This window comes from Anomaloglossus baeobatrachus (assembly GCF_048569485.1).
Source record: "Anomaloglossus baeobatrachus isolate aAnoBae1 chromosome 5 unlocalized genomic scaffold, aAnoBae1.hap1 SUPER_5_unloc_3, whole genome shotgun sequence".
Taxonomy (NCBI): Eukaryota; Metazoa; Chordata; class Amphibia; order Anura; family Aromobatidae; genus Anomaloglossus; species Anomaloglossus baeobatrachus.
This window is the reverse complement of record NW_027441806.1, coordinates 1,797,578-1,825,097: the sequence shown is the minus strand read 5'-3', so window position 1 is coordinate 1,825,097 and position 27,520 is coordinate 1,797,578. Positions and strand designations below refer to the sequence as shown.

Below are 27,520 nucleotides of genomic sequence, written 5' to 3'. Positions count from 1 at the left end.
GATCTTAGTCTCATCTGTCCATAGAACTTTTCCAGAACTGAGGCGGCTTCTTTAGATGCTTTTTGAAAAAGTCCAAGCTGGCCTTTCTATTTTAAAGGCTGATTAATGGTTTGCTCCCTTTAGTGAACCCTTTGTATTTGCACTCATGACGTCTTCTCTTTATGGTACTCTTATGTAACACCCCTTTAGGCCTAAGCCACACGGCGAGAAAAGCGGTGCGAGTGGAGTGCGATAAAACATCGCATTCCACTCGGACCAATTTTAGCCTGTGTGTCAGCGCACATGAGCGATTATTTTCTCAGCCCTAATCGGATGCATGCTGCGATTGTAATGCGAGGCTCTTTTCTCTCGGACCCATTCAGGTGTACCACAAGTGCAGAGTAAGAATCGCAATAGCCGGCTACAGAGGAGAGAGGGCGAGAAATCCCTCCCTCCCCTCTGCAGCTCCTGCCCGCCCCTCCTCAGCGCTTGGCAGACCCCCGCAGCTGAGGTCCGCTCATACGGTCGGACCTCAGTCGCAGGACACACGCATGACACTTGGCTTTGCTGTGCTGCCAGCGCGAGCCGAGTGTCATGAGAGAGGATCGCAGTAGATCCCCGTGTGGCCTCAGCCTTAATCTGCCACTGGGGCAGGGTGTCCGGTAGTTCTCACCTTGATATGACACAGTGCCTCCACTCGAATCTTGCTAGGAGCTCTAGGGAAATGCAGAAAGGTCTTTGTCTTCTGCTAGGGGTCGACTCGGGAAACCTCTGCCCACGCTCCGTACACACTAACAATAACTGATGTTAGAAATCTTAACAGGTTTATTTGCAGGACGACAAAAACTGGCAATTGCAGGGGAAAAGCAAATAAAAGTGAACAACAGGTAATGTTATACAGTATTCTACAAAAATTAAGGAGGGGCTCTTTGCAATAGACCTGAAGGTTAAGGGTATTGCTTCCTCTTTAACCTACACCAGACACTCTGCTGACTAATTACTATCTACCAACTAACAGCTGCAGCCTCACAAATGACACAGTCCCAAATTGGGGCCCCAGTTGCCGCGGTTGTTGGCGCGCTTGCTGTACGTTGGTGCACTTAAAGTAATGAAGGCAGTATTTCCCCAGGGCTGCTCCTATGCAAACTCCCAGTTAGTGCAATCAAGAGTCCTCTTTAGCAAGGCCTTGTAATTTGCTCCAGCACAGTTCTCAAACACAACAGTGCCTCTTTAACCATGATGGAGACAGAATTGGAGGAGTTGGAAAAAGCTATTAAAAATAACTGCTCAGTTGAGCGGATTACCAGGATGGAAACGAAGATTGAGCAAGGCCTTTCTAAGTTAGAAAAGGAAATTAGTGGCCTAAAATTAAAGAAATATAATAGGGACCTGTCAGATTACACCAATACGATGGTTTACAGGTGGCACTCTAGATCACGTCTGGGCTATCGAGCCAAGACTTTGTCTCATGGCCAATCAGCTTCTATGTCTTCATTGGTTTCTGTTGGCGGTTTGTCCTCCGGGATGTCAAGTGGAGTATGTGAGTCTGAACAAAGCATGGGGTCCCATGTTAAGTCTATCCGGAATAAGCAAACATCAGCTAAATTGAATGACAAACACGGCAAAAACAAACTACAGGTGATTAACCTTTCCACGCACCCTCTCTGATGCCCAGTTGGACATGCTGTCCAGGGGCCTAACATTTTCACCAACTAATCATTTTGACTTTTTTTCAGCATTAAAGGTGTACATTTATTCGCACGCAAGATAGTTTTGAAAAAACTTCATCATAAACGAGACAATAGTGGTTTGGATAGCCCGGCCGAGAGGGAGGCGTTACAGACCCTTGAGGATCTTCTGCTTGAACAGTCCAGTGTCTCTACAGATGTGTTCCCAAAATCGCTACTGCCCAGATCTACTAGATTTCCCCCCTTGTCCCTTTGTCCTGCCGTTGAGGTCTTCACTAGATTAGTGGTGGATAAGTTTAAACAAATCACGGTTAAGAGACAAGGTGATAACTTAACTCATAAACAAAGATCTGCTCTTTCTGAACTGAGCAATTATAATGACATTGTTATTAAACCAGCTGACAAGGGGGGCAATATAGTGATCTGGGCAGTGGAGAATTACGAGAAAGAAGCTTTACAGCAGTTTCGTGATAAGGACACCAACATGAGGCTGCCATCTAACCCCTTGCAGCGGTTTTCTATTGACCTTCTGGGGATCCTGGAGGCGGCGTGCGAGAGCGGCATTATTGATAAAAAATGATGGAGGGGCTCTCCACTAAATATCCAAAGGTGCCTACATTCTACCTATTACCTAAGATCCATAAAGATGCCCTTAATCCCCCGGGGCATCCTATTATGTCCAGCATAGACGGCTTGTGTGATCCAATTTGTAAATTTATTGATTATCATCTAAAATCTCTAGTAGAAACCTTGCCCTCTTATGTCCATGACACGACGGACATCCTCAGGAGGATTGACGGCATCTTTATGGATCAGGATATGTTGATTGTAACAGCTGATGTGGAGAGCCTCTACACATGCATATCACATTCTGATGGTTTGAAGGCGGTCCGCCTTTTTCTTGAGATGGGCGGTCGTGATGGCAAATTGAACCTCTTCATCCTTGAGCTGCTCCTCTTTGCACTTACGCACATTTTTTTAATTTTTAAAGATCTATTTTATCTGCAGCAGTATGGCACTGCTATGGGGGCGGCCTGTGCCCCTTCGTATGCCAACCTCTTCCTTCGCATGTGGGAGAGGTTGGTTTTTGGCGATGGGGGCATCAGTGCCAGCTCCCATGTGCAGTGCTGGCTCAGATATATTGATGATGTATTATTTTTTTGGCAGGGCACGGTGGAGCAGCTTGATGCATTTATGGGTCAATTGAATGCTAATAATCTTAATATAAAACTGACATATAAAAATAGCAGCAGGTGCATTGACAAAGTCAATGCACCTGCTGCTATTTTTATATGTCAGCTTTATATTAAGATTATTAGCATTCAATTGACCATAAATGCATCAAGCTGCTCCACTGTGCCCTGCCAAAAAAATAAAGGATCCACCTCGATGTTGATGTCCAAAAAGGACATCAACATCGAGGTGGATCCTTTGTCATTCATACAAACTAGTATCTATCGGAAATCCACCTCAGTCAATGCCCTGCTGCATGCATCCTCAGCCCATACCTTTGCCACCATACGCGCCATCCCGACCGGCCGATTCTTAAGGATTAGGCGGATCTGCTCCTCTGACCAGTCATTTGAAAAACAGGGCGCAGAACTCAAACGCCGTTTCCAGGATCGTGGATACAGCAATCGCTGCATTAAGAAGGGGTATTTACGTGCCAAAAGAACTCCACGCACACAATTCCTTCAATATAATTGTAAACAACAACAACCACATATTATACCCTCCTATTCGCTTTATAGGAACCTCTAACAACCAATGGCAGACGATGTGTGGCATCCTTGATAGACACTGGCCTGTTCTACGCATAGATCCAATTTTGGCAGACATACTCCCTTCAGGTTCCCTTATGACAGCTCGCTGTGCTAAGAATCTCCGTGACATCCTGGTAAGGAGTCATTATATTCCTCCGCTTTCCAATCCGTTTGGCACTCGCGGCCCGACACAGGGATGTTTTCCCTGTGGGCGGTGTGTCGCATGTCCTAATATCCTCCACGCCACGACTTTCTCATCATCGGACGACACACGGACAATGAATATACAACATCGTATCACATGTGCTACCACGCATGTGATTTACTATGCTACCTGTCCATATTCTCTGGTATATGTTGGTCTCACATCACGCGAATTGCGGAATTGCGGGTGCGTACCAGAGAGCATGTACGGGATATCCGTGCTGCCTCCGATGTGATCGATGTCACTCTCCTGAAGACACTTCCTCAACATTTCAGGAGATTTCATGGATGTGATCAATCCGGCCTCAAGGTACGGGGTATCGATGTTGTTCATGGAGGCTCCAGGGGTGGGGACCTCAAGAAACGTTTAGCCCAAGTCGAGGCTCGTTGGATCACCATCCTTGGGACTTTAACACCTGGAGGCCTGAACGAAAACATCAGTTTTGTGTCTTTTTATAGGGTTTATCTGAGCTTTTCCAAGCATAATGTTCTTCTTATATCACTTGGTCGTTTTTAACATACCATAATTGTTTTAATTTTGTTTTTATTACTCTACCGCTTATCAATTAATTCGTCTGTGGCGAATGTATTTCCCAGTGGTCTTCTTTTATGTATACTTATTCCTCTCTTGTTTATTTCTTTTTATTGGAACCGTCTTTGATGCAATACTAAATTCGTTTTCTGATCTTTGGACGTATCATATAAGATCCTGTTTTCCTATCACCCTACAAGTTTGTGCCGGCATCACTGAACATCAATGATATCTTCTGAATGGACGTTCCTGCTATTCTACGATCTTAATACCACACTCCTGACATATGTGTGTATTTGTTGTCATATTATTATTGTGTTTGGTACAACAAACGATTATCTTGGAAACATATATATATGTATATATATCTATTTTTCTATTGGCCTTTTACTATATTTATATTTGAAGTATTTATACTCTATGACCAATGGTATACTTTTAACGTGACATATGATCGAATGATCAGCATGTTCTTTATAAGCCTTCTTTCTATCCTTAATATATATCTCATTCCCCCTACTTTACAAGTTTAGTCTGCTGAAGCAGCATTAATGTTTACTATGTTTGGTATTTTTGTACCTCTATGTTTATACAAATGTTCTTAGTCTGCTGGCAGTTCGTTGCAGGGGCTATTGTTTTGCCCCGCTCGTAATGTGCACCTGGGGTGGTGCATTTGTGTCTTGCAATGTGTTTTGCTGATAATAGGATGTATTAATTTACATCACTTACTACACACCCCTTTTCATGCCCGTCTCAATCGGAGATAGGCCCGGAAGTTGCTGTGTTGATGCGTCTCCGGCGCTATAGTCACCTGCTCTGTGATTGGTTGGGGGCGGGATTTCTGGAACTACGTCCACTATGCGTGGTTTCACGTCCTGACATGCTTGATGTTGGGTTGGCTCACGTGGTTGCCGGGGTTACGCGTCCTCGGCACGTGTGCCTTCCTGACTCAGCCTGAGGGCTGGATACTCCAGCAGTGTGGAACACTTCCAGACCATTGGCGCTAAATGATTCCCGTTTTATATAACTGTCCCCTTACCTTAGCGGTGCACTGTGCTACTAGTATTATTATGCCTTGCTGTGATTGCGGTTAGCAAGGTGTGTGCTTTTTTATAATCTGTGTCCTATAAGCGATCACTAAGTGACTTATGGTCTTATGTACCTGCCCCGGTGGGGACGTGAATCGGATGTGATAGATTTATGGTTTGTTATGATGTTGGCAGAAGAACATGCTGATCTATACGAACTAATATATGTTTTCTATAAACTTGTCCTCAATCTGGAATTGGCTGGGTGGTCACTGTGGAGACGTACCTCTCACGTTTTACGTGTCTGCTTTGTGACTGGTTGCAGGCGTGACTCCTGGAAGTATATCCACCATGTGTTGTGTTACGCCCTGTTATGTCTAATGCCGGGTTGGATCGCGTGATTGCCGGGGTTACGCGTCTTCGGCACCACGTGTTCCTTCCTGACTTGGCTGGAGGGCGGGACATCTGGGTAATGTGAGATAGTCCCCGGTTCACCTTACACTAGATGTTTGACGTCTCTTGTACATTTGTTTTTCATTATCAGTAGCGTACCCTGCTACCAGTGCTGCCACGTCAGATTGCGATTACTATTAACAATCTTTGTGATCTTCTTATAATCCGCCTTTTTCAGTGATCATCATGTGACCTGTCTTAGGTTTCCGCCCACTATCTAGGTGATGCCCTATCACCTGCTTGATGGGCGTTATTGTTCTCTCCATCACATATCCCTCGGTTGAGGGATTGTTACACCTGACAGCAATGATAATTAACAGAGGCTATTTATACCTACTGGGTTTATACTGCCATTAGGGTCTTCCTCATTGAGAAAGCAACAATACCTCCGTGAAACACGCGTCGGTGTTGATCCTAACTCTTCTGGGTATGTGTAAGGGCGGCACGGTGGCTCAGTGGTTAGCACTGCAGTCTTGCAGCGCTGGGGTCCTGGGTTCAAATCCCACCAAGGACACCATCTGCAAGGAGTTTGTATGTTCTCCCCGTGTTTGCGTGGGTTTCCTCCGGGTACTCCGGTTTCCTCCCACACTCCAAAGACATACAGATAGGGACTCTAGATTGTGAGCCCCAATGGGGACAGTGTTGCAAATGTATGTAAAGCGCTGTGGAATTAATAGCGCTATATAAATGAATAAAATTATTATTATTATTATTATTATGTGTACATAGGTGTTACTATGCCTCAGGGTCCCCTTTTTTATTACCTGAACCACAGTTTTTCTAGGTAATTATTTTAACCTGTATTTGTATACATACTTACCACGATTCCTGGATGGCTATGTGCACACGCACTTTACTATTTTAATGTCATGATCTCATCCAGGTTTACCCTGTTATCACGTGGTATACTTCAGGTTAATCTAGGTTAACATCTACACTAGTACTCTGTACTTGGGCCCCTGATTTGTTCCATACATCCTTGTATTTAATTGGTGTCTATTGATACTGGGGCTAAGCTTGCATGATGATTATCCTCCCATGATTCTGATTCTCGAACTCGAGGGTCAGAATCCTCTAACCAAATCTTATGCATGAGTGAATGGGTTATGTTTTATACATACCTGGTGACATTGTGGTTTCCCCTGTTACTGTCACCTCATTGTAGGACCTTCTACTCCCAACCTCATAGTTGTTAGTAATTCTATTAAATCATGCAATGGAGTCTGGTCCATGTCATTAAGTGTCTTGCTTACATTATATCTAGTCCCGTCATTTAGACTTTCCCACCTCTTCCACGGTTACTTCAGACAGACAGGAAACTTTTACATTAACCAATTGAATATAAACCTTGTACCCCTTGTGATGTTTTGATTTTCTGTAGCAATTTTAAGTGTGATTTTGTGCTGTCTTGCGTGTTATCTCCATTAATAAAATTCTTGTATTTTCATATATACTCGTATTTCTCTTTTGTTCACACTTCTCAAACTGTAGAACTACAAGTCACAGCAATGTCCTACTCACTTCTGTCTGCAGCAGGTCTGTTTTCTCAGACTATTCCACACTGGAGCTTCTGGATTCAATGGCTTGCAGAGAGAAGTGGGTACAGCAGGCAAAATCCTTCTTCGGCGTGGTAAACCTGGAGGACAGCAGCTCCTACCAATAGTGCATCCTCTAGCTTCAGAACTCAGTCTCTCATCATACAGAGTGGCAGCTTCACCCCTCCAAGATGGCTCAACTTCCTCCCCCCCCATCCTGTTTCCTCCTCCCCCAGATTTGCATGGCATCTTGGGAGTTGTAGTATTCTGCAGTTCAACCAAAGAAGCAACATCTGTAGAGGTGAATGTGGGTGGAATTCTATACATCGCTCCCAAAGCAGGTGCCACACTTAGAAACTGAAACGTCTACTTTCTTAAGAATGTTTTTTCACTTGGGTGGATGTTGTGTAGGACTTTTCCTTCACTAAGGAAAGGATTCTGTGATCACCCATCACTATTGTCTTCCTTGGACATCCAGACCTCTTTGAGTTCCGATGCTCTCGAGTGCGTTCATTTGTTTTCCAGAATATACCAAATTTCTGATTTGGCCACCCCTAACATTACTACTAGCTCTCATTTTTTATCTTAATGATGTTCTCCTCCTTTGACCGCATGTTGTGGGTTTACAACAACAGCTTCCAAATGCAAATGTCACATCTGGAATCAGCTCCAGACCTTTTATCTGCTTAATTTATAATGGATTCATGAGGGAATATCCTACGCAGCCCATTAAAGAGCTTTTAAGATATTGTCCAGTTACTTTTGGTCTCTTTTTAAAGAGACCGCTACATGTTTATGGGCTGTAATTCGTAAGCCCTGGCTCCAATTAGTATGTTAATACCCTCAAATTAAAGCTGAGAATCAGCACTTAAAAACACATATCGATTACATAACTGTATATTGAAAATGTTTTGGTAAACAGGTAAAATGACAAAGGAGCTGTGCTGTCACGCCCCCGTCCCACCCAAACTTTGCCAATTTTAAAGTGAAAATGCCAAAAGCCGCCAAAATTTGGCACCACTTTGAATTGATCCAAATTTTTGAGACTTTTCAGAGTTTTTGTGACAATTTTTTGGCATAAAAGCTTTGATAAATTGGGATCAGAGCATCTCAACAACTTCCACATATCTAGGCTGCAGTGTGATTCAATTCTCCCCTCATTATTTTGGTGTGAAATGTCTACAGTTCTGCGCCAACTCCAGAGGTTCTGAGGCAAAATTATCACATCTAAACAATAGAGAAAGCCAGGCATGAAGAATATATATTTACAAGCATTTATTGACAAAACAAGCTTTGAAATGCAATTATATACAATGTGATATACTTAAGAGTTCCTATCTCCAATCTGGGGCTGCGCTTTTTAGTAAATAAATCAGTGGGAAACCTGAGATTAGTGAATTATCTAAATATAATCCAGTATCAAAACCTTTCACAAATGTTCCTAAAGGCTCTCAAAATACCCAACTTACTTGCAAAGTGGAGCCTGAATTTCCATTTTGTGGGATCTCAGTGTGCAGAGCGGGATCCCACAAATCTCTGCCGCTGCTCTAAGCACGATACATTGCTCTCTCAACTAATCCAGCGCGGTCATATACTTGTTTAAAGGAAAGGTGTCGCAGTTTTTTATTTTTGTATTAATAATAGTGATTATGAAAACAAGTATTTTTAATACAAAATTAAAATCACTGCTTATTTATTTTTTATTTAATTCTAATTTTACTGGAGGCACTGGGCGCTGCCATCTTGGATTTGGTGTTTGTAAGGACAGATACTCGCCTCCTTTATGGCAGCCCTCTGTGCATAGACTCTGATAGTCGGGCTCTGACCCCATTTAGTAACATTAGAGAAGGCATCTGCTGTGAAATGCACGCGCCCCCTGGGCTATCCAGATAACAGCAGAGGGAGGAGATCAGCACCATCATTGTGGCGCACACAGCGTATGACATACCTCCCAACCGTCCCGGATACAGCGGGACAGTCCCTCTTCTGAGCCTTTGATCCCGGGTCCCGCCCGTGAGGCTGTTTGTCACGGCTCCACCCACCCACTGTAGCCCCGCCTCGCTGTTTCTCCCTTCTACTATTCATTACAGAGCCGAGCGAGCACCTACTCCTGTGACTGCTGCTGAGGTATGAATCACCCCCTGCAGCAGAGCGACCCCCCTGCAGCAGAGCGACCCCCCCCTGCAGCAGAGCCCCCCCCCCCCCCTGCACCAGAGCCGACCCCCCCCAGTCCCGGAGCCTGCGTTTGTCTGCAGCTGTTCTCTCTGAGTCCCCGTGTGCGGCTTCTCACTGCTGCAGACACACGGGGATCAGGAAGCTGAGGAGACCGTGCAATCAGCACTTCTCTCTCCTGCAGATAGCAGTGACAATAACCTATGCAGAGTGGCATCTGCAGGCTTCTATTACCGATCAGTGGTCTCCTGCCTGTGGAGCAGAGCTGCTGGGTCCTAGCTTCCCAACAGCTTCAGCTCTGCTTTATCCTGGCTCCCCTACCAGTTAAAGGGAACATGTCAGCAGAAATTTCACAATAAAAATAAAAGATTCCCCTCTGCAGCTCCTGGGCTGCATTCTGGAAAGGTTCCTGTTGTTATTGTGCCCCCTTTGAGACCTACAAAAATACTTTATGAAGTCTTACCTTTTTGTATGCAAATGTGTTTTTATGGTCACGGGGGCGGGCTGTCTGGCGTCCGTTATTCCCCCTCCTGCCGCTTTACGCAGTCCCCCATTGCTCATTTACATACACAAGAACGCCTTCCTCATGTAACTGTCCTCCCGAAGTTTTGCGCATGTGAACGCTTTTTCAGGTGATTGCGCAGGCACGAGATTATGGGCGGCGCTGTGATTGTCATCAGCAGCGTTAACCAAGTACCCGCCCATAATCTCGTGCCCGCACTTTTCCCTCTGACTCCACCGTTATGCGCAAGTGCTGGCCATATGAACCATGTTACCTATTACTGCTTGCACGAGATTATGGGCGGGTACTTGGATGACTTTGCTGATGACAATCACAGCGCCGCCCATAATCTCGCGCCCATGATAATAGGTAACGTGGTTCATATGGCCAGTGCTTGCACATAACGGTGGAGGCAGAGTGAGAAGCGCGGGCATGAGATTATGGGCGGGTACTTGGATGACGCTGCTGATGACAATCACAGCGCCGCCCATAATCTCGCGCCCATGGTAATAGGTAACGTGGTTCATATGGCCAGTGCTTGCGCATAACGGTGGAGGCAGAGTGAGAAGCGCGGGCACGAGATTATGGGCAGGTACTTGGATGACGCTGCTGATGACAATCACAGCGCCGCCCATAATCTCGCGCCTGCGCAATCACCTCAAAAGCGTTCACACTTTGCACAGTGCTTACTCCCGCGAGAGTGGCACTGGGCATGCACAAAACTTCAGGAGGACAGTTACATGAGGAAGGCGTCCTCATGTATGGAAATGAGCAATGGGGGACGGCGTACAACGGCAGGAGGGGGAATAACGGACGCCAGGCAGCCCGCCCCCGTGACCATAAAAACAGATTTGCATACAAAAAGGTAAGACTTCATAAAGTATTATTTTAGGTCTCAAAGGGGGCACAATAGCAACAGGAACCTTTCCAGAATTCATCCCAGGAGCTGCAGAGGGGAATCTTTTATTTTTTTTGCTAAATTTCTGGTGACAGGTTCCCTTTAAAGGGAACCTATCAGGTGCAATCTGCACTCAGAGCCAGGAGCAGTTCTGGGTGTATATTGCTAATCCCTGCCTAACTGTCCCTGTATACACCAGCATAGATAAAGGCATCTATAGAAAAAGTATTTTTAAAGAGCTTATATCTTATGCTAATTAGCGCGGGGACTAGTCCCAAGGGCGTTACTTCACTTGGCTAGTCGGCTCATATAGCGTGTTAGTACTCACACAGGGGCGTAATAACATGCTAACATGCTATGCGAGCCGACTAGCCAAGTGAAGTAACGCCCTTCGGACTAGTCCCCGCGCTCATTAGCATAAGATATAAGATCTTTAAAAATATTTGTTCTTGATCTCTTTATCTATGCTAGTGTATACAGGGACGGTTAGGCAGGGATTAGCAATATGTGCCCAGAACTGCTCCTGGCTCTGAGTGCATATTGCTCCTGACAGGTTCACTTTAAAGGGAACCTGTCACCAGATTTGGGGCCTATAAGCTGCGGCCACCACCAGCGGGATCTTATGTACACATTCTAACATGCTGCATACCTCCCAACCGTCCCGGATACAGCGGGACTTTCACGCTTTACGTTGTTTGTCCCGTTGCCACGGGCGGGACGGCCGGCTCCCGGGCTCCGCCCACCCACTCTCTCTCCGCCTCCCTGCTTTTCCCTCCTACCATCCTAGTAGACGTGGCATAGAGAGGAGCGCTGCCTGTGCTGCTGCTGGTACAGTAAACTAATCTCCCCAGCGCTGATTTCCCTCCCTCCCCCCTCACCCCCTGCCGCCTGTCTGTGCGGGCGCCCCCCTGCCGCCTGTCTGTGCGGGCGCCCCCCTGCCGCCTGTCTGTGCGGGCGCCCCCCTGCCGCCTGTCTGTGCGGGCGCCCCCCTGCCGCCTGTCTGTGCGGGCGCCCCCCTGCCGCCTGTCTGTGCGGGCGGCCCGCCGCCTCATTGTGCGGGCGGCCGGCCGCCTCTCTCTGCGGGCGGCTGGCCGCCTCTCTGTGCGGGCGGCCCGCCGCCTGTCTGTGAAGGCGGCCGGCCGCCTGTCTGTGAAGGCGACCGGCCGCCTCACTGTGGCTGCCTGCGTGTCTGTGCTGGAGGCCCGCCGGCTGCCTGCGTGTTTGTGCTGAATGGGTGTGGATGGGGAGTGGATATGGGCGTGACTGTGAAATGGGTGTGGTTAGGGGGCGTGGCCTAAAAATTTGTCCCTCTTTTCCTTCTTTAAAAGTTGGGAGGTATGGCGTATGATGTTTGCTCCACTTTACCCCTGTCAACCTCCGGGATGTATGAGTACAGGGCGCCGGGGCGCCTCTCCTCCCCCCGCTGTTACAGATTCCAATGACACCCCCTCCCCCCGCTCTACCCAGCCCCCAGCCCCGCTCTCCTCCCCCTCCACCGATGCCGGCAAGCATGCAGCAGAACTGTGTGTGTTTGTGTGCGTGTGCATGCAGAGCATGTGAGTACCTACGCCCCTCCCCCCACCACCGCAGGTGCTACTGTCTCCAATGTTAAAATGATACCCCCCACTCTCCTTGCCCCTCCCCCGCAGCTGCTGCTACCATCTTCATTGAAACCCCTCGCTACCCCCCCATGCCGTGTATCTAATCCTCTCTTGTGTGATACTGCCTGCTGTGCATGTAATCCTCTCCTGTGTGATACTGTCTGCTGAGCTGTGTATCTAATCCTATCCTGTATGATACGTGTTTGGTGAGCCGTGTATCTAATCCTCTCCTGTGTGATACTGTCTGCTGAGCTGTGTATCTAATCCTATCCTGTGTGGTACCGTCTGCTGAGCTGTGTATCTAATCCTATCCTGTGTGATACTGTCTGGTAAGCTGGGTATCTAATCCTGTCCTGTGTGATACTATCTGCTGAGCCGTGTATCTAATCCTCTCCTATGTGATACTGTCTGCTGAGCTGTGTATCTAATCCTCTCCTGTGTGATACTGTTTGCTGAGCCGTGTATCTAATCTTGTCCTGTGTGGTACCGTCTGCTGAGCTGTGTATCTAATCATATCTTGTGTAATACTGTCTCCTGAGCTGTGTATCTAATCCTATCCTGTGTGATAAGTGTTCGGTGAGCCATGTATCTAATCCTGTCCTGTGTGGAACCATCTGCTGAGCTGTGTATTTAATCCTATCCTGTGTGATACTGTCTGCTGAGCTGTGTATTTAATCCTCTCCTTTGTGATACTGTCTGCTGAGCTGTGCATCTAATCCTTTCCTGTGTGATACTGTCTCCTGAGCTGAGTATCTAATCCTATCCTGTGTGATACTGTCTTCTGAGCTGTGTATCTAATCCTATCCTGTGTGATACTGTCTACTGAGCTGTGTATCTAATCCTCTCCTGTGTGATACTTCCTCCTGAGCTGAGTATGTAATCCGCTCCTGTGTGATACTGTCTGCTGAGCTGTGTATCTAATCTTATCCTGTGTGATACTGTCTGCTGAGGTGTGTATTTAATCCTATCCTGTGTGATACGTGTTCGGTGAGACGTGTATCTAATCCTGTCCTGTGTGGAACTGTCTGCTGAGCTGTGTATTTAATCCTATCCTGTGTGATACTGTCTGCTGAGCTGTGTATCTAATCCTCTCCTGTGTGATACTGCCTCCTGAGCTGAGTATCTAATCCGCTCCTGTGTGATACTGTCTGCTGTGCTGTGTATCTAATCTTATCCTGTGTGATACTGTCTGCTGAGGTGTGTATCTAATCCTCTCCTGTGTGATAAGGCCTCCTGAGCTGAGTATCTAATCCTCTCCTGTGTAATACTGTCTGCTGAGCTGTGTATCTAATCCTGTCCTGCGTGGAACTGTCTGCTGAGCTGTGTATCTAATCCTATCCTGTGTGATACGTGTTCGGTGAGCCGTGTATCTAATCCTGTCCTGTGTGGAACCGTCTGATGAGCTGTGTATTTAATCCTCTCCTGTGTGATACTGTCTGCTGAGGTGTGTATCTAATCCTCTCCTGTGTAATACTGTCTCCTGAGATGTGTATCTAATCCTGTCCTGTGTGATACGTGTTCGGTGAGACGTGTATCTAATCCTGTCCTGTTTGGAACTGTCTGCTGAGCTGTATATATAATCCTCTCATGTGTGATACTGCCTCCTTAGCTGAGTATCTAATCCGCTCCTGTGTGATACTGTCTGCTGAGCTATGTATCTAATCCTCTCCTGTGTAATACTGTCTGATGAGCTGTGTATCTAATCCTATCCTGTGTGATACTCCTGCTGTCCTTGGTGACACTTTAGACATTTCTTGTCACCAACAAAATGGCTCCACACTGTGATCTAAACTTCATTCTGTGTTATCCTTTGGAAACCCTCAGATTGGGAGGGGGAGGTGACATCACACACAGGAGAGTAGACTCCGCCCACTTTACTGCAGCTGTAATCCAGGCTATTTCTACAGTTTCAGATTTCAGCAGCTGCTCCCTCTAGTGTTTCAGAGTGGAAAATATCAAACTTTTTATTTTTTTATTTTGCTCAATTAAAAACAAATAATATTTGAGCAAAACATTAATACTTTACATTTTTAAGTTATTATTTTTTTTTTTTTTTGGACGACACCTTCCCGTTAAGATTTTACTGAACTGCTTAAGAAGGATGCCGCAGAGCTGGGGTCATAGAGATCACTCTTTCACGATCAGTTATCGCTGAGGGTTGTGGGATCTCACAACCTGAAAGTTCCTTTGGGAGGACATTAGGAACACTTCCAAAAGTTTTTGTACTGGATTATATTAAGAACATTCACTTATCTGCGGCTCTCCACTGCTTTAGTAAATAATAAAGGCAGCCACAGATTTGTGATAAGCACTATTTAAGGGGAAATTCATCTAACTCATTGCGCAAGAACTATTGTGTAAACGTCACACATTTTGTGCATCACACACCTTAACTGTTCAAACATTTAGTGAGTTTTGACATTTTTAGTCTGAAATGTAAGAGAAGTTTAGTGAAATAGGGTGGTGCCTGAAACGGTCAGATAGATTCACAATGATTGTGCCCTTTTATGTCATACGATTTTGAGTGAATTGTAATTTTTTACTCTTACTATTTGTTAACCAATTACCATATAGAAAAGGGGGGGTCTTAGGGAAAGGGGGGGTGCGTCATAGTCCTGATGTGACTGTGACTGTGACTGGAGGGGTGGCGGTGGAGGAGTGGGTCACAGGAGGCAGAAACCAGGGCTAACAGTGTGCCCGCTAATAACAAAAGTGAATATTCACTGCTCCCCTCACTTATAATCCAGTCTACCTCAACGCACTGAAGCCGGCATCGAGAGATGAGTGGGATTATGAGCATGGGGAGTAGTGAATATTCATTCATTAATAGCAGGCACACATGATCACTCAGTCACCAGCTAACTGCTGCAGCTCGGTGATCACGTGTTTTTTATTAGAGAATGAATATTCACTGCTCCACACGCCCATAATCCTAGGTGTGGGGAGCAGTGAATATTCCGGCAGCCGACGTCCGCGTGTGCCTGTAGGTGCATGGCAGTGACGTCATGCGATGTGCCACTTATACACTGAAGTCACTTGCCAGCATCAAAGACAACACCGCACACTGGGGGAGCAGAGGGATGGTGAGTATAATCAGTTGTTTTTTTATGTCTGCAGCGTGATGAGAAACATATATGGGACGCCCTGGACAACCAGGGGTCACAGGTTAGTAGACACCACACACACACCCCCCCCACACTAGGAAGTTAACATCCGTCAATCAAGACCTGATTGCCTCCCTCAGTGTTAGACAGGCACACCGGGTGGGCGGAGTCAGGCGGAAAGACACACCCACCGAGAAGTCTGCTGGCCTGAGGCAGGGAAGCATCTCAGTCCAGTCGTGGACAGTAGTCTGAGTAGTGCAGTGTGAAGTTCAGAGTTGGATAGTAAGGAGTAGAGTCCAGTTGTGGACAGTGAGGAGTACAGTTGGCACAGTTGAGTGGAGAGCAGAGTGTGACACACAGCGCTGCAAGGGGCCTGGGACGGAGCCTAGGACCCTCACACAGTCAGGCAGGCAGGCAGACAGCAGGGGCCGCCTGCAGGAGACCGGGAACACGACCGGTGGAACCGTAGGACCGGAACCGGGTTGGAGCCCGCCGGACCCGAACCGGGGAGCCAGCAGTCTACCGGAGCACCAGGAAGGGTACTCAGACCCTGACTAGGCCGTAGGCCACCATATAGTCGAATTTACTGATTGAGGTCTGGACCTCACGGGGTCCTTTCCCAACCAAAGACCTGATTGAAGGCAACAGCCCAACCCGACTGGATAGCAGTCACCGCCAGAGGCCATAAATCCAAGGGCCAGCGCCTGCGGGCAAAGGAGCTCCCACGACATATCCGCCGGGGAGCGGACCACCCGTGCTTAGGCACCGTGGTCCACTTACGTTAGGTGCAGGAGAAAGGGGACCCAGTCACACCGTCCAGTGCTGCAGCCGGCTGTGGGCAGCCCGTTCTACATCTTGTTTGGTTTACCAGAGACCCTGAGTGACTAAATCGTGAGTACCGCATCACACCGCAGCACTGTGCCCCGCACCATATCTCCCCGCAACCGGGCCCCGGGACACACCGCCCCTACCCACGGAGGGGTTAACACCAAAGCTGAGCCCCGACACCGCTCCCGGAAGCCCGCCACCTTCACTGCAGCGGTGCTGCCCAGCATCACTACAACCCGTGGGTAGCGTCACGAAAACCACCCCAACACCAACATACCAAGATGAGAGCCATATATACCAGGATGGGGATCATGTATACTATTATGGGAGAAAGATGGGGAACATATCTGCCCGGATGAGGGACATATACACCAGGAAGAGAGAAACATTACTGAAAGGGGCCTAAATGGGGGACATTAGTACAGAATCAGGGGGGGGATATTACCCCTATAAGGCTGCTTTCACATATCCGGTTTTTCCTGTGCGGCACAATTCGGCGCTTTGCAGAAAAAACGCAACCGTTTTTTTTTGCCGCCGGTTGCGTTTTTTTTCGCATAGACTTACATTAGCGCCGTATTGTGCCGCATGGCCTTGCGTTCCGTCCAGTTTTTGACGGATGCGGCATATTTAGCCGATGCGGTGGCTGGATGGAACGTTGCCTGGCACGGTTTTTTGTCCGGCGAAAAAAACCGCATCGCGCCGCATCCGGCCGATGCGTCGCGATTTCCAATGCATGCCTATGGACGCCGGATAAAGCGTCCTGCGGCAAAAATCACATCCTTTTTTTGCACTACGCATGCTCAGTAGCCAGCCGCAACCGGCAAAAACCAGACGGACCGCATGTAAAAACGTATGCAAAGTATGCGTTTTTTTCGCCGCATCCGTTGCATAGGTTTTAGAACCGGATTGGCCAGCTCTGCTAAAAGCGGATGTGTGAAAGCAGCCTTACCATGTCAGCAGCAGGTTCCCCCTCACAACAGTGCGTCATGACTACATATTTTGTTTCAATTTTTTTTCTATCTTCCTCCTCTAAAACATAGGTGCGTCTTATGGTCATAATAATACGGTAAGTTTAAAAAGAAAATGGTGTTTTCCCTGACCAATTCTTACTTGAGCAATTGATTTTAGGATAAAACCCTTTGACTCACGGTATAACATGAATCCTTCTCCCATGTGACTCATCTGACAACAAGACCTGATTAATGATAAAAACATTTGCCAAATTCTGAATGCAAGAATGTCTCCTCTACTGTGTGGGTTTTCTCATGGTCAACAAGAATTGTTTTACCAATTAAACATTTCAAATGTTCACAACATGAAAAAGGTTCCTTCCCTGTGCAGCTTCTTCAGATGTTTAACGAGATTTGATTTTGTAAAATAACATTTTCCACACTCTGAACATAAAAATGGCTTCTCCTCTGTATGATATCTTTGATGACTAACAAGATGTGATTTCCGAGTAAAACAATTCCCACATTCTGAACATGAAAATGGCTTGTCCCCTGTATGAGATCTTTGATGATTAACAAGATCTGATTTCTGTATAAAACATTTCCCACATTCCAAGCATGAAAATGGCCTCTCCCCTGTGTGAGATCTTTGATGCCTAACAAGTTCTGATTTCCCAGTAAAACATTTCCCACATTCCAGGCATGAAAATGGCTTCTCCCCTGTATGAGATCTTTGATGCAAAACAAGATGTGATTTCCGAATAAAACATTTCCCACATTCCAAGCATGAAAATGGCTTCTCCCCTGTATGAGATCTTTGATGGATAACAAGAGTTGTTTTCTGAATAAAACATTTCCCACATTCCAAGCATGAAAATGGCCTCTCCCCTGTGTGAGATCTTTGATGCCTAACAAGTTCTGATTTCCAAGTAAAACATTTCCCACATTCCAAGCATGAAAATGGCCTCTCCCCTGTGTGAGATCTTTGATGCCTAACAAGTTCTGATTTCCAAGTAAAACATTTCCCACATTCCAGGCATGAAAATGGCTTGTCCCCTGTATAAGATCTTTGATGCAAAACAAGTTGTGATTTCTGAATAAAACATTTCCCACATTCCAAGCATGAAAATGGCTTGTCCCCTGTATGAGATCTTTGATGCAAAACAAGAGCAGTTTTCTGAATAAAACATTTCCCACATTCCATGCATGAAAATGGCTTCTCCCCTGTATGAGATCTTTGATGCCTAACAAGATCTGTTTTCTGAATAAAACATTTCCCACACTCTGAACATGAAAATGGCTTCTCTCCTGTGGAAGCCGTTTCATGTTCCCCATCCCTTCTGTAACTTTTATTTTGCTTACAATTCTGTTGGACTTGCTCGTCATATGTATCACGTGTGATACCTTCATCATGTGTTATAAATTCTGAAGATATTAGATTTCCATCTGAATTCCCAATACAGTCATCTGCTAAAAATAAAAAACACAATGTTATTATTTTTTTAATATTATCTTGAAAGTATATTTATTTTTTTAAACCATAACATCAGAAATTAAATTAGGAAAAAATGTATTCTGAATCTGTTGTCCAATTTCGACATCTAAAGGCCGCTTTACACACAACGATATTGCTAGCGATCTCGTTAGCGATGTGACACGCCCAAATCGCTGCTACGATTTGCCGAGATCGCTCATAGGTCGTTTTGTAGCGGTCACACGTACCGATCTCACAAACGACGCAACATCTTCAGCAATATATTGTTTGACCAAGGAGGTCGTGTGGACACCGTCACACAGCATTCCTCCCAAAGATTCAGGCAACGACAGAAGCGTATAATTGTCCATAGCATACACCCTGGCGTGTGATTGGCAGGAGTATGATGGAAACACAGATTAAAACAGACAGGAAACACAAATTAAGACAGACGAGACAAATGGCAAACTCACAGAAATAAATAGGCAGCAACAAAAAGACAACAAGGGTTAACACCACAACAGTTCACAGTAATAATGCACAACAACCAATCGTAAGTCTGGATCACAACACCTCACCAGACCAGTATAGGTAACCTAAATGACTGGAGAAAAGAAGGAGATACGGCAAAGAACATGTGTGAAAAATTCCATTTTATTCATAAAAATATCATATATAATAAAATCACAACAATATGTGGTCAAAAGGACAAGGATCGGACAGGAGGTGGGGGAAGGTGGGTTGGGGAGGGGGGGGAGGCTTGAGGATGTGGGAGCAATCCTCCTTCGAAAAAGCAACGCTGCGAAACAGATGTCAGGAGGCTGTTTCCTGCCCCTCGGAACCAACCACCAGGTATACTTATTTATGTTGCCCCTCCATTGTTCCGCCTTCCCTTGGCTGCATGGTGAATTGGATTGGGACTAATAATCGCACAGTAACCCTGTGCCTGGTATTGCCTTAAATTCTCCCTTGGTTCTGTGCAGCACCAGTATTAACTCTTACATGTCTGTGGTGTACATAATGGGAGATTACATGTGTGCTGCCTCAGCCGGTGATTATTTTTGCATGTACACTTTAGTAGCCCCCCTCTGGTTCAGCTCCTTTGCCACAATTATAATTGAGAAAACCTTTCCATATCTTCAGGCCCCTTGATTGCGCAGTGCACCTGGCTCAGACTTGCTGTGCATGTGTATATATATATATACACATTTCTTTATGTGCAAATTGAGGAGTCACTTGGACCTCGCCTGTGGCTCCGCGCAGTCACTTTGCCTTATTTCCACTGTGGTTTCACATTTTCCAGATGGGCTTACTACATGCATGTATACCCACTTGCTGATTGGTTGCATATCTCATGTGGTTCACATGACACATATCCTTCATTTTCTCTCTTGGCCCCAATTCACCACCAGCTCTTTACTATAGGTTGGCCCTACAATTGATGGAAACTCAGTCACTTAATTCTTCACCCTGGTTGCTTCTGAGAGGCAGGTTGCTCCCACATCCTCAAGCCCCCCCCCCCCCTCCCCAGCCCACCTTCCCCCACCTCCTGTCCGATCCTTGTCCTTTTGACCACATATTGTTGTGATTTTATTATATATGATATTTTTATGAATAAAATGGAATTTTTCACACATGTTCTTTGCCGTATCTCCTTCTTTTCTCCAGTCATTTATGCTTTATGGAGTAGGCAATTCCTTATGGGACACTACTGAGTGGTCCCATAAGTTAATACTTTATTATGGCCAATTTCTTGCTAACAGTATAGGTAACCTATAGCTGGCATTAATGGAATAGCCCAGCCAGCTTATACAGGAGGGGAGAGAATGATACTGGCTTCCCGCAGCATTTGGTCAAATACACTAACTAGCAACCCAGCAGAGGTTAACTCTTGCTAGCCTGCCTAAATCTGTGGTTTGATGCCTGTGTCTCCCTGCGCTGCTCACAGACATAAGAGACGTTAGCAGGCAGAGTGTAGTTTCCACAGATCCTGAAACCGCCTTGACAGTTGAATAACCTGCAAACATCTGTGACATTGATCCACAAAATAAACAATTTTAAAGAGATTTTTTTTCTAAGACGAAAATAAAATAAAGACAAATGGTGAAAATTTAACGGGGATGTCCAGGACTGTAACGTTGATGGCCTATTCTTAGGCTTTGTAACGAAAGCATGAAGCAGTGTCTTCCTGTCTGTGCAGATAGACATTTGGGCTCCAATTCAACAAGACTGGCTATGTACACTGAAAATGACATTAGGGACTGGAGTACGATTTCTGGCATAGGGAACGCCGCAATTGTTACGAATTTGAGAACCGGTGGCATCACACCCTTGTTCTGGCCAAGCTCTGCCCCTTTTGACATTTGACACACACACACACACACACACACACACACACACACATATATACACACACACACACACACACACACACACACACACACACCAGCCTGTCTCCTCTTCTGCTTGAAACTCCTGCAATTGAGACATTTGGTCACTTGACGTGATGTCAATAAGGTCCTTAAACAGTCCTATAATTGGCATATAAACACTAAGGCCACTAGGAAAATGGGAGCCCTCTGAAATTGCCCAGTTTACTCTCCCTTTCCCCTAATACCAGTCCTGCATACCAGCCTGTGTCCTGTTCAGTTCATTTAGACTCCTGCAATTAAAAGACCTTTGGTTACATCATGCCACATGACTTTGAAGTCATTGTGACGCTAAATTTGACGCTAAATGGAACGATCTCACCCGTGTTGGTGTATCTTATTTCCATACAGACAGTTTGCCACCATCAACAGCGGACAGCGGAGAGGATTCTAGCTGTCACCATCTGTGAACCCATTTGAGGTTTTTTCATTAAAACCTGCATCTCCTTATATAGACTCCCCTAAAGAATAGCATATAGGAAACGTGTCGGGAGAAGGAGGATTGGGGATAAGGACAGTTCTTGTTACTTTGGAAGGGATCCCGGATCCAGAGTGGAAGGGTCCGTGGATACGCCGTTGATGGTGGCAAACTGTCTGTATGGAAATAAGATACACCAACACGGGTGAGATCGCTCCATTCTTTACTAATCAGACAAAGATACAGTGGGGATTTGAGTATACTATTAACCCTGAAGCTTTGTCGATTTGATTTGAACCATTGGGCATTAATTGATTGTTCCAACACCTTTACAGGTGGTGGGGTACCTTTCCCCTTTACCAGGTATATGAGGATGTGGTTTGGTACAATATTGTAGGCAGGCAGCACTAGGGTGAGACGACCCTGAGGTCTGGAGTTTTGCTTATACCAATTCAATCATTTTGCTCCTGGTTCGGCTGTCATATTTAACCAGCCTTTGTGTTTATTTGTTTATGCCATATGATAGGGTGTATTGGCCCTCCTGCAGTTTATAAGGGCTATACAGTTTCTCACCCTTCACGTGGCATCATTTTATTAAAGGCAAGGTTCTCCTTTCCTTTTTTTAGAGAAACTATTAATAAAAGTTAAATTTTAGATTCTGCTGTTTTTGATATTTGATTAATTTCACCAGTGGCTGTATTATACTGATTTTTGATCGTTGTGATATGGCAGGTTTCTTAAACACAGGTATAGACACAAATAACTGGATTTCGGAAGCCAAGGAAGTGTTCTCAGAAAGAAATTTTGTTCAGAAAAAATATACCCCAACTCTTAATGGCGCTTTTAACGATCTGACTAGGATTTATAGGGAGCGAACCACCTCATGGTGGGAAGTACAGTCGCTCGAAAATTATTTGAAGGATAAAATTGTCCCCAGATATCTACGGATCTCTCTCGTGCCCGGTTTCAGGTACAAAAGCCCAGAACTGGCTCTTAAATGGGAGAGGGAGGTGACTGACTGCTCACTCAGACTGATGACATGTTTGCTGGAGGAGGAACGGAAAAATTTAGCAAATTTAGAATTAGCTTTAAAGGAACAGATTGATATAACAAAGAAATTTTCAGGTGATGGTGAATTTGCGGCGAAAGAGGTGACTCTGCAGAACACCATCGAAAAATTTCAATATCATCTTAAAGAAAAGAAGCATAAGTTTTATATTAGAGATTTACAAGAGTTCAGTCATTGTGACGCCCTGACAAAATCAGGTTGTCACAGAGGACTGCATCCATCTTCCAGGTGCAGGACTCCCTCCTCCTTGGCCTTCCAACACAAAACCCCACACACACACACAGGTATCCAACACAAGCCATCAAACCCTAGTCACCCCCCCAAGACAATAGGGACACACCAGTGGGCGGTGCCAGGCAGATGGTGACGCCCACCTAGGGGTTCTGAGGTGTCAGGGGAGGGAAACACACAGAACAGTGCTAGACAGTTGAAGTGAGAGGATTGTGAAGTGGTGCTCAGGGGTTGGAGCCCCGGACTACTTAACCTGACTAGGTTAGGTGGCAAACGGCAGAGCTGGGCCACAGGCGATGGAGATCCGGTCGAGGGAGACCTTAAGTGGACCGGGGCAGGGTTGTAGCCCGCCGGTGCCGACAGCGGTAATCCGGTCCGGAGGCTGTGCACAGTCGGGGTCACTGAACCCTGGAGCGAGGACAGCTTCAAGCACCTTTCTAATTAACCAGCAGGGGACAAGATTCCAAGTCTTGTCCCACCGACAGCCCAGATGCGAGACGGAAGCCCAACGAGGGGGATAGGGCGTCTGCAAGTTCTTGTTAAGATCCCACTGTTCAGTTCTCGCGGGCCACAGCTCCCACAGAAAAGACCCCGGGAGTGGACTTCCCCGTTTCATGCGGACTAGTCAACACACAAGACACAAACCAAAAGTGCAGAAGGAAGGGCCCCTGTTCTGTCAACCGGTGTGCGGGACCCAAGCACACCCCTCCGGAGGCAACCGGTTATCGTCAGTTGGTTTACTATCTGGACTCTGTGTGACTCTATTCAAACAGTGAGTACACTGGTATCATCCGGTCCAACCCCGCAGACTGTGCCCCATCACTCCATCCCACCAACACCTGGGCCCCGGGACAACACCTCCCATACCCGTGGAGGGGATAACATCCTGCTGCCCCGCTCCATCAGCCCCGAGCACCCCCATACCAAGGCAGCGGCGGTGTCACCAACAATCACCGCAACCCCCGGGTGGCGTCACTGACAAACCTCCCCTGTATAATAACTACCCCCTTTTCACTTGCGGGTGACGGAGGGCTGCGCCCGGGTCCGGCTGCCACTAGAGCCTCATCAACCGCCCGGATCCGAGCGTCTCGAGTGCCCCCCTCCTACTGAAGGTCAATTCCCTGCCCGCAACAGCATCAAAGGTCCTTAAGCAATCAACCTTAGATTACAACTGATGGGGTCCCTAAGAGACTGGGGTTTCTAAGAAATAGCGCAGTTTGACTCCTCTTGACGCTGGCCCTGACTGTAACTAGGTCTTATTTTCAGGGAAACAGGGCATTCATGAACCATCTGCAGGTCTTTGAGTTGCCTTCATAACAACATAGAGAAGGCACTAGAAAACAGCAGAAGAAGCAGAAGCAAAGAAAATACAGCTGAAAAAACCCACAGCAGAAAGTCTAAAAATGTAAACACAAAATTAGTGCAAAAAGTACATGAGTAGATATCTCTTACAGGATAGAGCTGGAGGAAACACATCCTGAGGAACATCGGAGTCTTCTTGTTTACAGTCCTGTGGGAGAAGAGGACGGGGACATCTCTCTGGTGTTGTCCTCTTACTGGATAGAACTGGAGGAGACACATACAGAGACTGAATTCATTCCTTACATACAGATACAGTCATATGAAAAAGTTTGGGCACCCCTATTAATGTTAACCTTTTTTCTTTATAACAATTTGGGTTTTTGCAACAGCTTTTTCAGTTTTATATATCTAATAACTGATGGACTGAGTAATATTTCTGGATTGAAATGAGGTTTATTGTACTAATAGAAAATGTGCAATCCGCATTTAAACAAAACTTGACCGGTGCAAAAGTATGGGCACCCTTATCAATTTCTTGATTTGAACACTCCTAACTACTTTTTACTGACTTACTAAAGCACTAAATTGGTTTTGTAATCTCATTTAGCTTTGAACTTCATAGGTAGGTGTATCCAAACATGAGAAAAGGTATTTAAGGTGGCCACTTGCAAGTTGTTCTCCTATTTGAATCTCCTATGAAGAGTAGCATCATGGGCTCCTCAAAAACACTCTCAAATGATCTGAAAACAAAGATTATTCAACATAGTTGTTCAGGGGAAGGATACAAAAAGTTGTCTCAGAGATTTAAACTGTCAGTTTCCACTGTGAGGAACATAGTAAGGAAATGGAAGAACACAGGTACAGTTCTTAAGCCCAAAAGTGGCAGACCAAGAAAAATATCAGAAAGGCAGAGAAGAAGAATGGTGAGAACAGTCAAGGACAATCCACAGACCACCTCCAAAGACCTGCAGCTTCATCTTGCTGCAGATGGTGTCAATGTGCATTGGTCAACAATACAGCGCACGTTGCACAAGTTGAAGCTGTATGGGAGAGTGATGCGAAAGAAGCCGTTTCTGCAAGCACGCCATAAACAGAGTCGCCTGAGGTATGCAAAAGCACATTTAGACAAGCCAGTTACATTTTGGAAGAAAATCCTGTGGACTGATGAAGTTGTTTGGTCATACAAAAAGGCGTTATGCATGGAGGCAAAAAAACACGGCATTCCAAGAAAAGCACTTGCTACCCACAGTAAAATTTGGTGGAGGTTCCATCATGCTTTGGGGCTGTGTGGCCAATGCCGGCACCGGGAATCTTGTTAAAGTTGAGGGTCGCATGGATTCAGCTCAGTATCAGCAGATTCTTGACAATAATGTGCAAGAATCAGTGACGAAGTTGAAGTTACGCAGGGGATGGATATTTCAGCGAGACAATGATCCAAAACACCGCTCCAAATCTACTCAGGCATTCATGCAGAGTAACAATTACAATGTTCTGGAATGGCCATCCCAGTCCCCAGACCTGAATATCATTGAACATCTGTGGGATGATTTGAAGCGTGCTGTCCATGCTCGGCGACCATCAAACTTAACTGAACTGGAATTGTTTTGTAAACAGGAATGGTCAAATATACCTTCATTCAGGATCCAGGAACTCATTACAAGCTACAGGAAGCGACTAGAGGCTGTTATTTTTGCAAAAGGAGGATCTACAAAATATTAATGTCACTTTTATGTTGAGGTGCCCATACTTTTGCACCGGTCAAATTTTGTTTAACTGCGGATTGCACATTTTCTATTAGTACAATAAACCTCATTTCAATCCAGAAATATTACTCAGTCCATCAGTTATTAGATATATGAAACTGAAATAGCTGTTGCAAAAACCCAAAATGTTATAAAGAAAAAAGGTTAACATTAATAGGGGTGCCCAAACTTTTTCATATGACTGTAATTATAGGCCGTGTGTATTTAGTCCTGTCTATTACCTGGTGATGTGAGGGGCTGGGGAACCTCCATCATGACGTCCGTGTACAGATCTTTGTGTCCTTCTAAATACTCCCACTCCTCCATGGAGAAATAGACGGTGACGTCCTGACATCTTATAGGAACCTGACACATACAATGATACCGTCACCCCCGATCCCTTCATAGCGTTACTGTATAATGTCCCAGCATTCCCAGCAGTGTCACCTCTCCAGTCAGCAGCTCAATCATCTTGTAGGTGAGTTCTAGGATCTTCTGGTCATTGATGTCCTCATGTATCGGGGGGTGAGGTGGAGGCCTCGTGATTGGGCTCAGGGGTCTTCCCCATCCCTCAGACACAGGGGCCTGACAGCGCTCACTAGAGGTCTTCTTCACTACTGTGTAATCCTGGTTATGGAGAGACACAGTAATAAATCTCACTCCAGACATTTCCAGAGTCCTCACCTCTCCAGTTCTGTCCATCTGTTATTCCCATAGATAAGAATGATGTAATGTGACGTCATCAGAATCTCTCACCTCTCCAGTAAGCCGGAAGAGGATCTCTAGGGTGAGGTGTAATATCCTCTCCGCCATCTTGTCCCTATCCATATCCATCCTTGATAGGTCAATCAGGAGAATTCTCTTATATAGAAGATCTCCACTGAGAGGATCCGATATTGTAGGGACCTGAATGGGGAGAAGATGACGATGTAACATCAGAAAGAATCCTGTATAGTAGCATAATTACTGGAGACTTTATATCCGATCACTGGCCGCTGAAATAACGCTAACATGTATGACATGAAGGAGAAGACAAGTCCTGGTCTGGTCCTGAGCACTAATTATAGAGAAGCAGCCAAGAGGCCTATGGTCAGAGGAAAAGCAGGAGAGATCCAGAGCTCAGGGGGAGAATCTGTTCACAGGACAACTATAAGTCATAAACTTTACAAATTTGGTCTTTATAGAATAATGGATATTTTTAAAAGCAAAAGAATAAGAATTGAAAATTTCTTCACAGACGCCTTCATCCAATTTACCTGAGATAGAGCTGTTTTATAAAGTAGCAGAGGCAAAAATGTGACCTGTAGATGTGTTTACCAGCTTTGCACATGCCCCAAGAGACTGGCAGCAGTACTTGCAGTGAAAGGTTTGTCCTGCAAAGTTTTTGTGGCGCCCTGGACAAGCCAGGGGCCACAGAGAACAACACCTACACACCCCACACTCCCGGTCAGGCACACCAAAGTCAGACGAAAACCTTTGTTGCCTTCCTCCAGGGGCTGATGTCCACACCAGGGGGTGGGCTAGGCGGTTGGCCCCGCCCACCGAGGAGTTCACAGTCCTGGAGGCGGGAAAAGCAAGCAGATTAGTTTTTGGAGGAGAAAGTGGAAGGAGGAAAGTG

At 45.9% G+C, this 27,520-nt stretch overlaps 1 protein-coding gene across 1 annotated transcript in view; it reads right to left on the bottom strand.

The window, feature by feature from the left end:
* The window catches only part of LOC142259160 (uncharacterized), a 53,077-nt gene extending 26,813 nt beyond the window's left edge, over nt 1-26,264 (bottom strand). Inside the window, exons 1-4 of the mRNA XM_075331664.1 lie at nt 26,145-26,264; nt 24,311-24,424; nt 17,630-18,707; nt 16,335-16,343 (exon numbers count right to left, since the gene is read on the bottom strand). Coding sequence (XP_075187779.1) covers nt 16,335-16,343; nt 17,630-18,707; nt 24,311-24,424; nt 26,145-26,229 — 1,286 coding nt within the window. The 5' untranslated portion in view covers nt 26,230-26,264. The remainder of the gene's footprint in view (nt 1-16,334; nt 16,344-17,629; nt 18,708-24,310; nt 24,425-26,144) is intronic.
* Between the last annotated feature and the right edge of the window lie 1,256 nt (nt 26,265-27,520).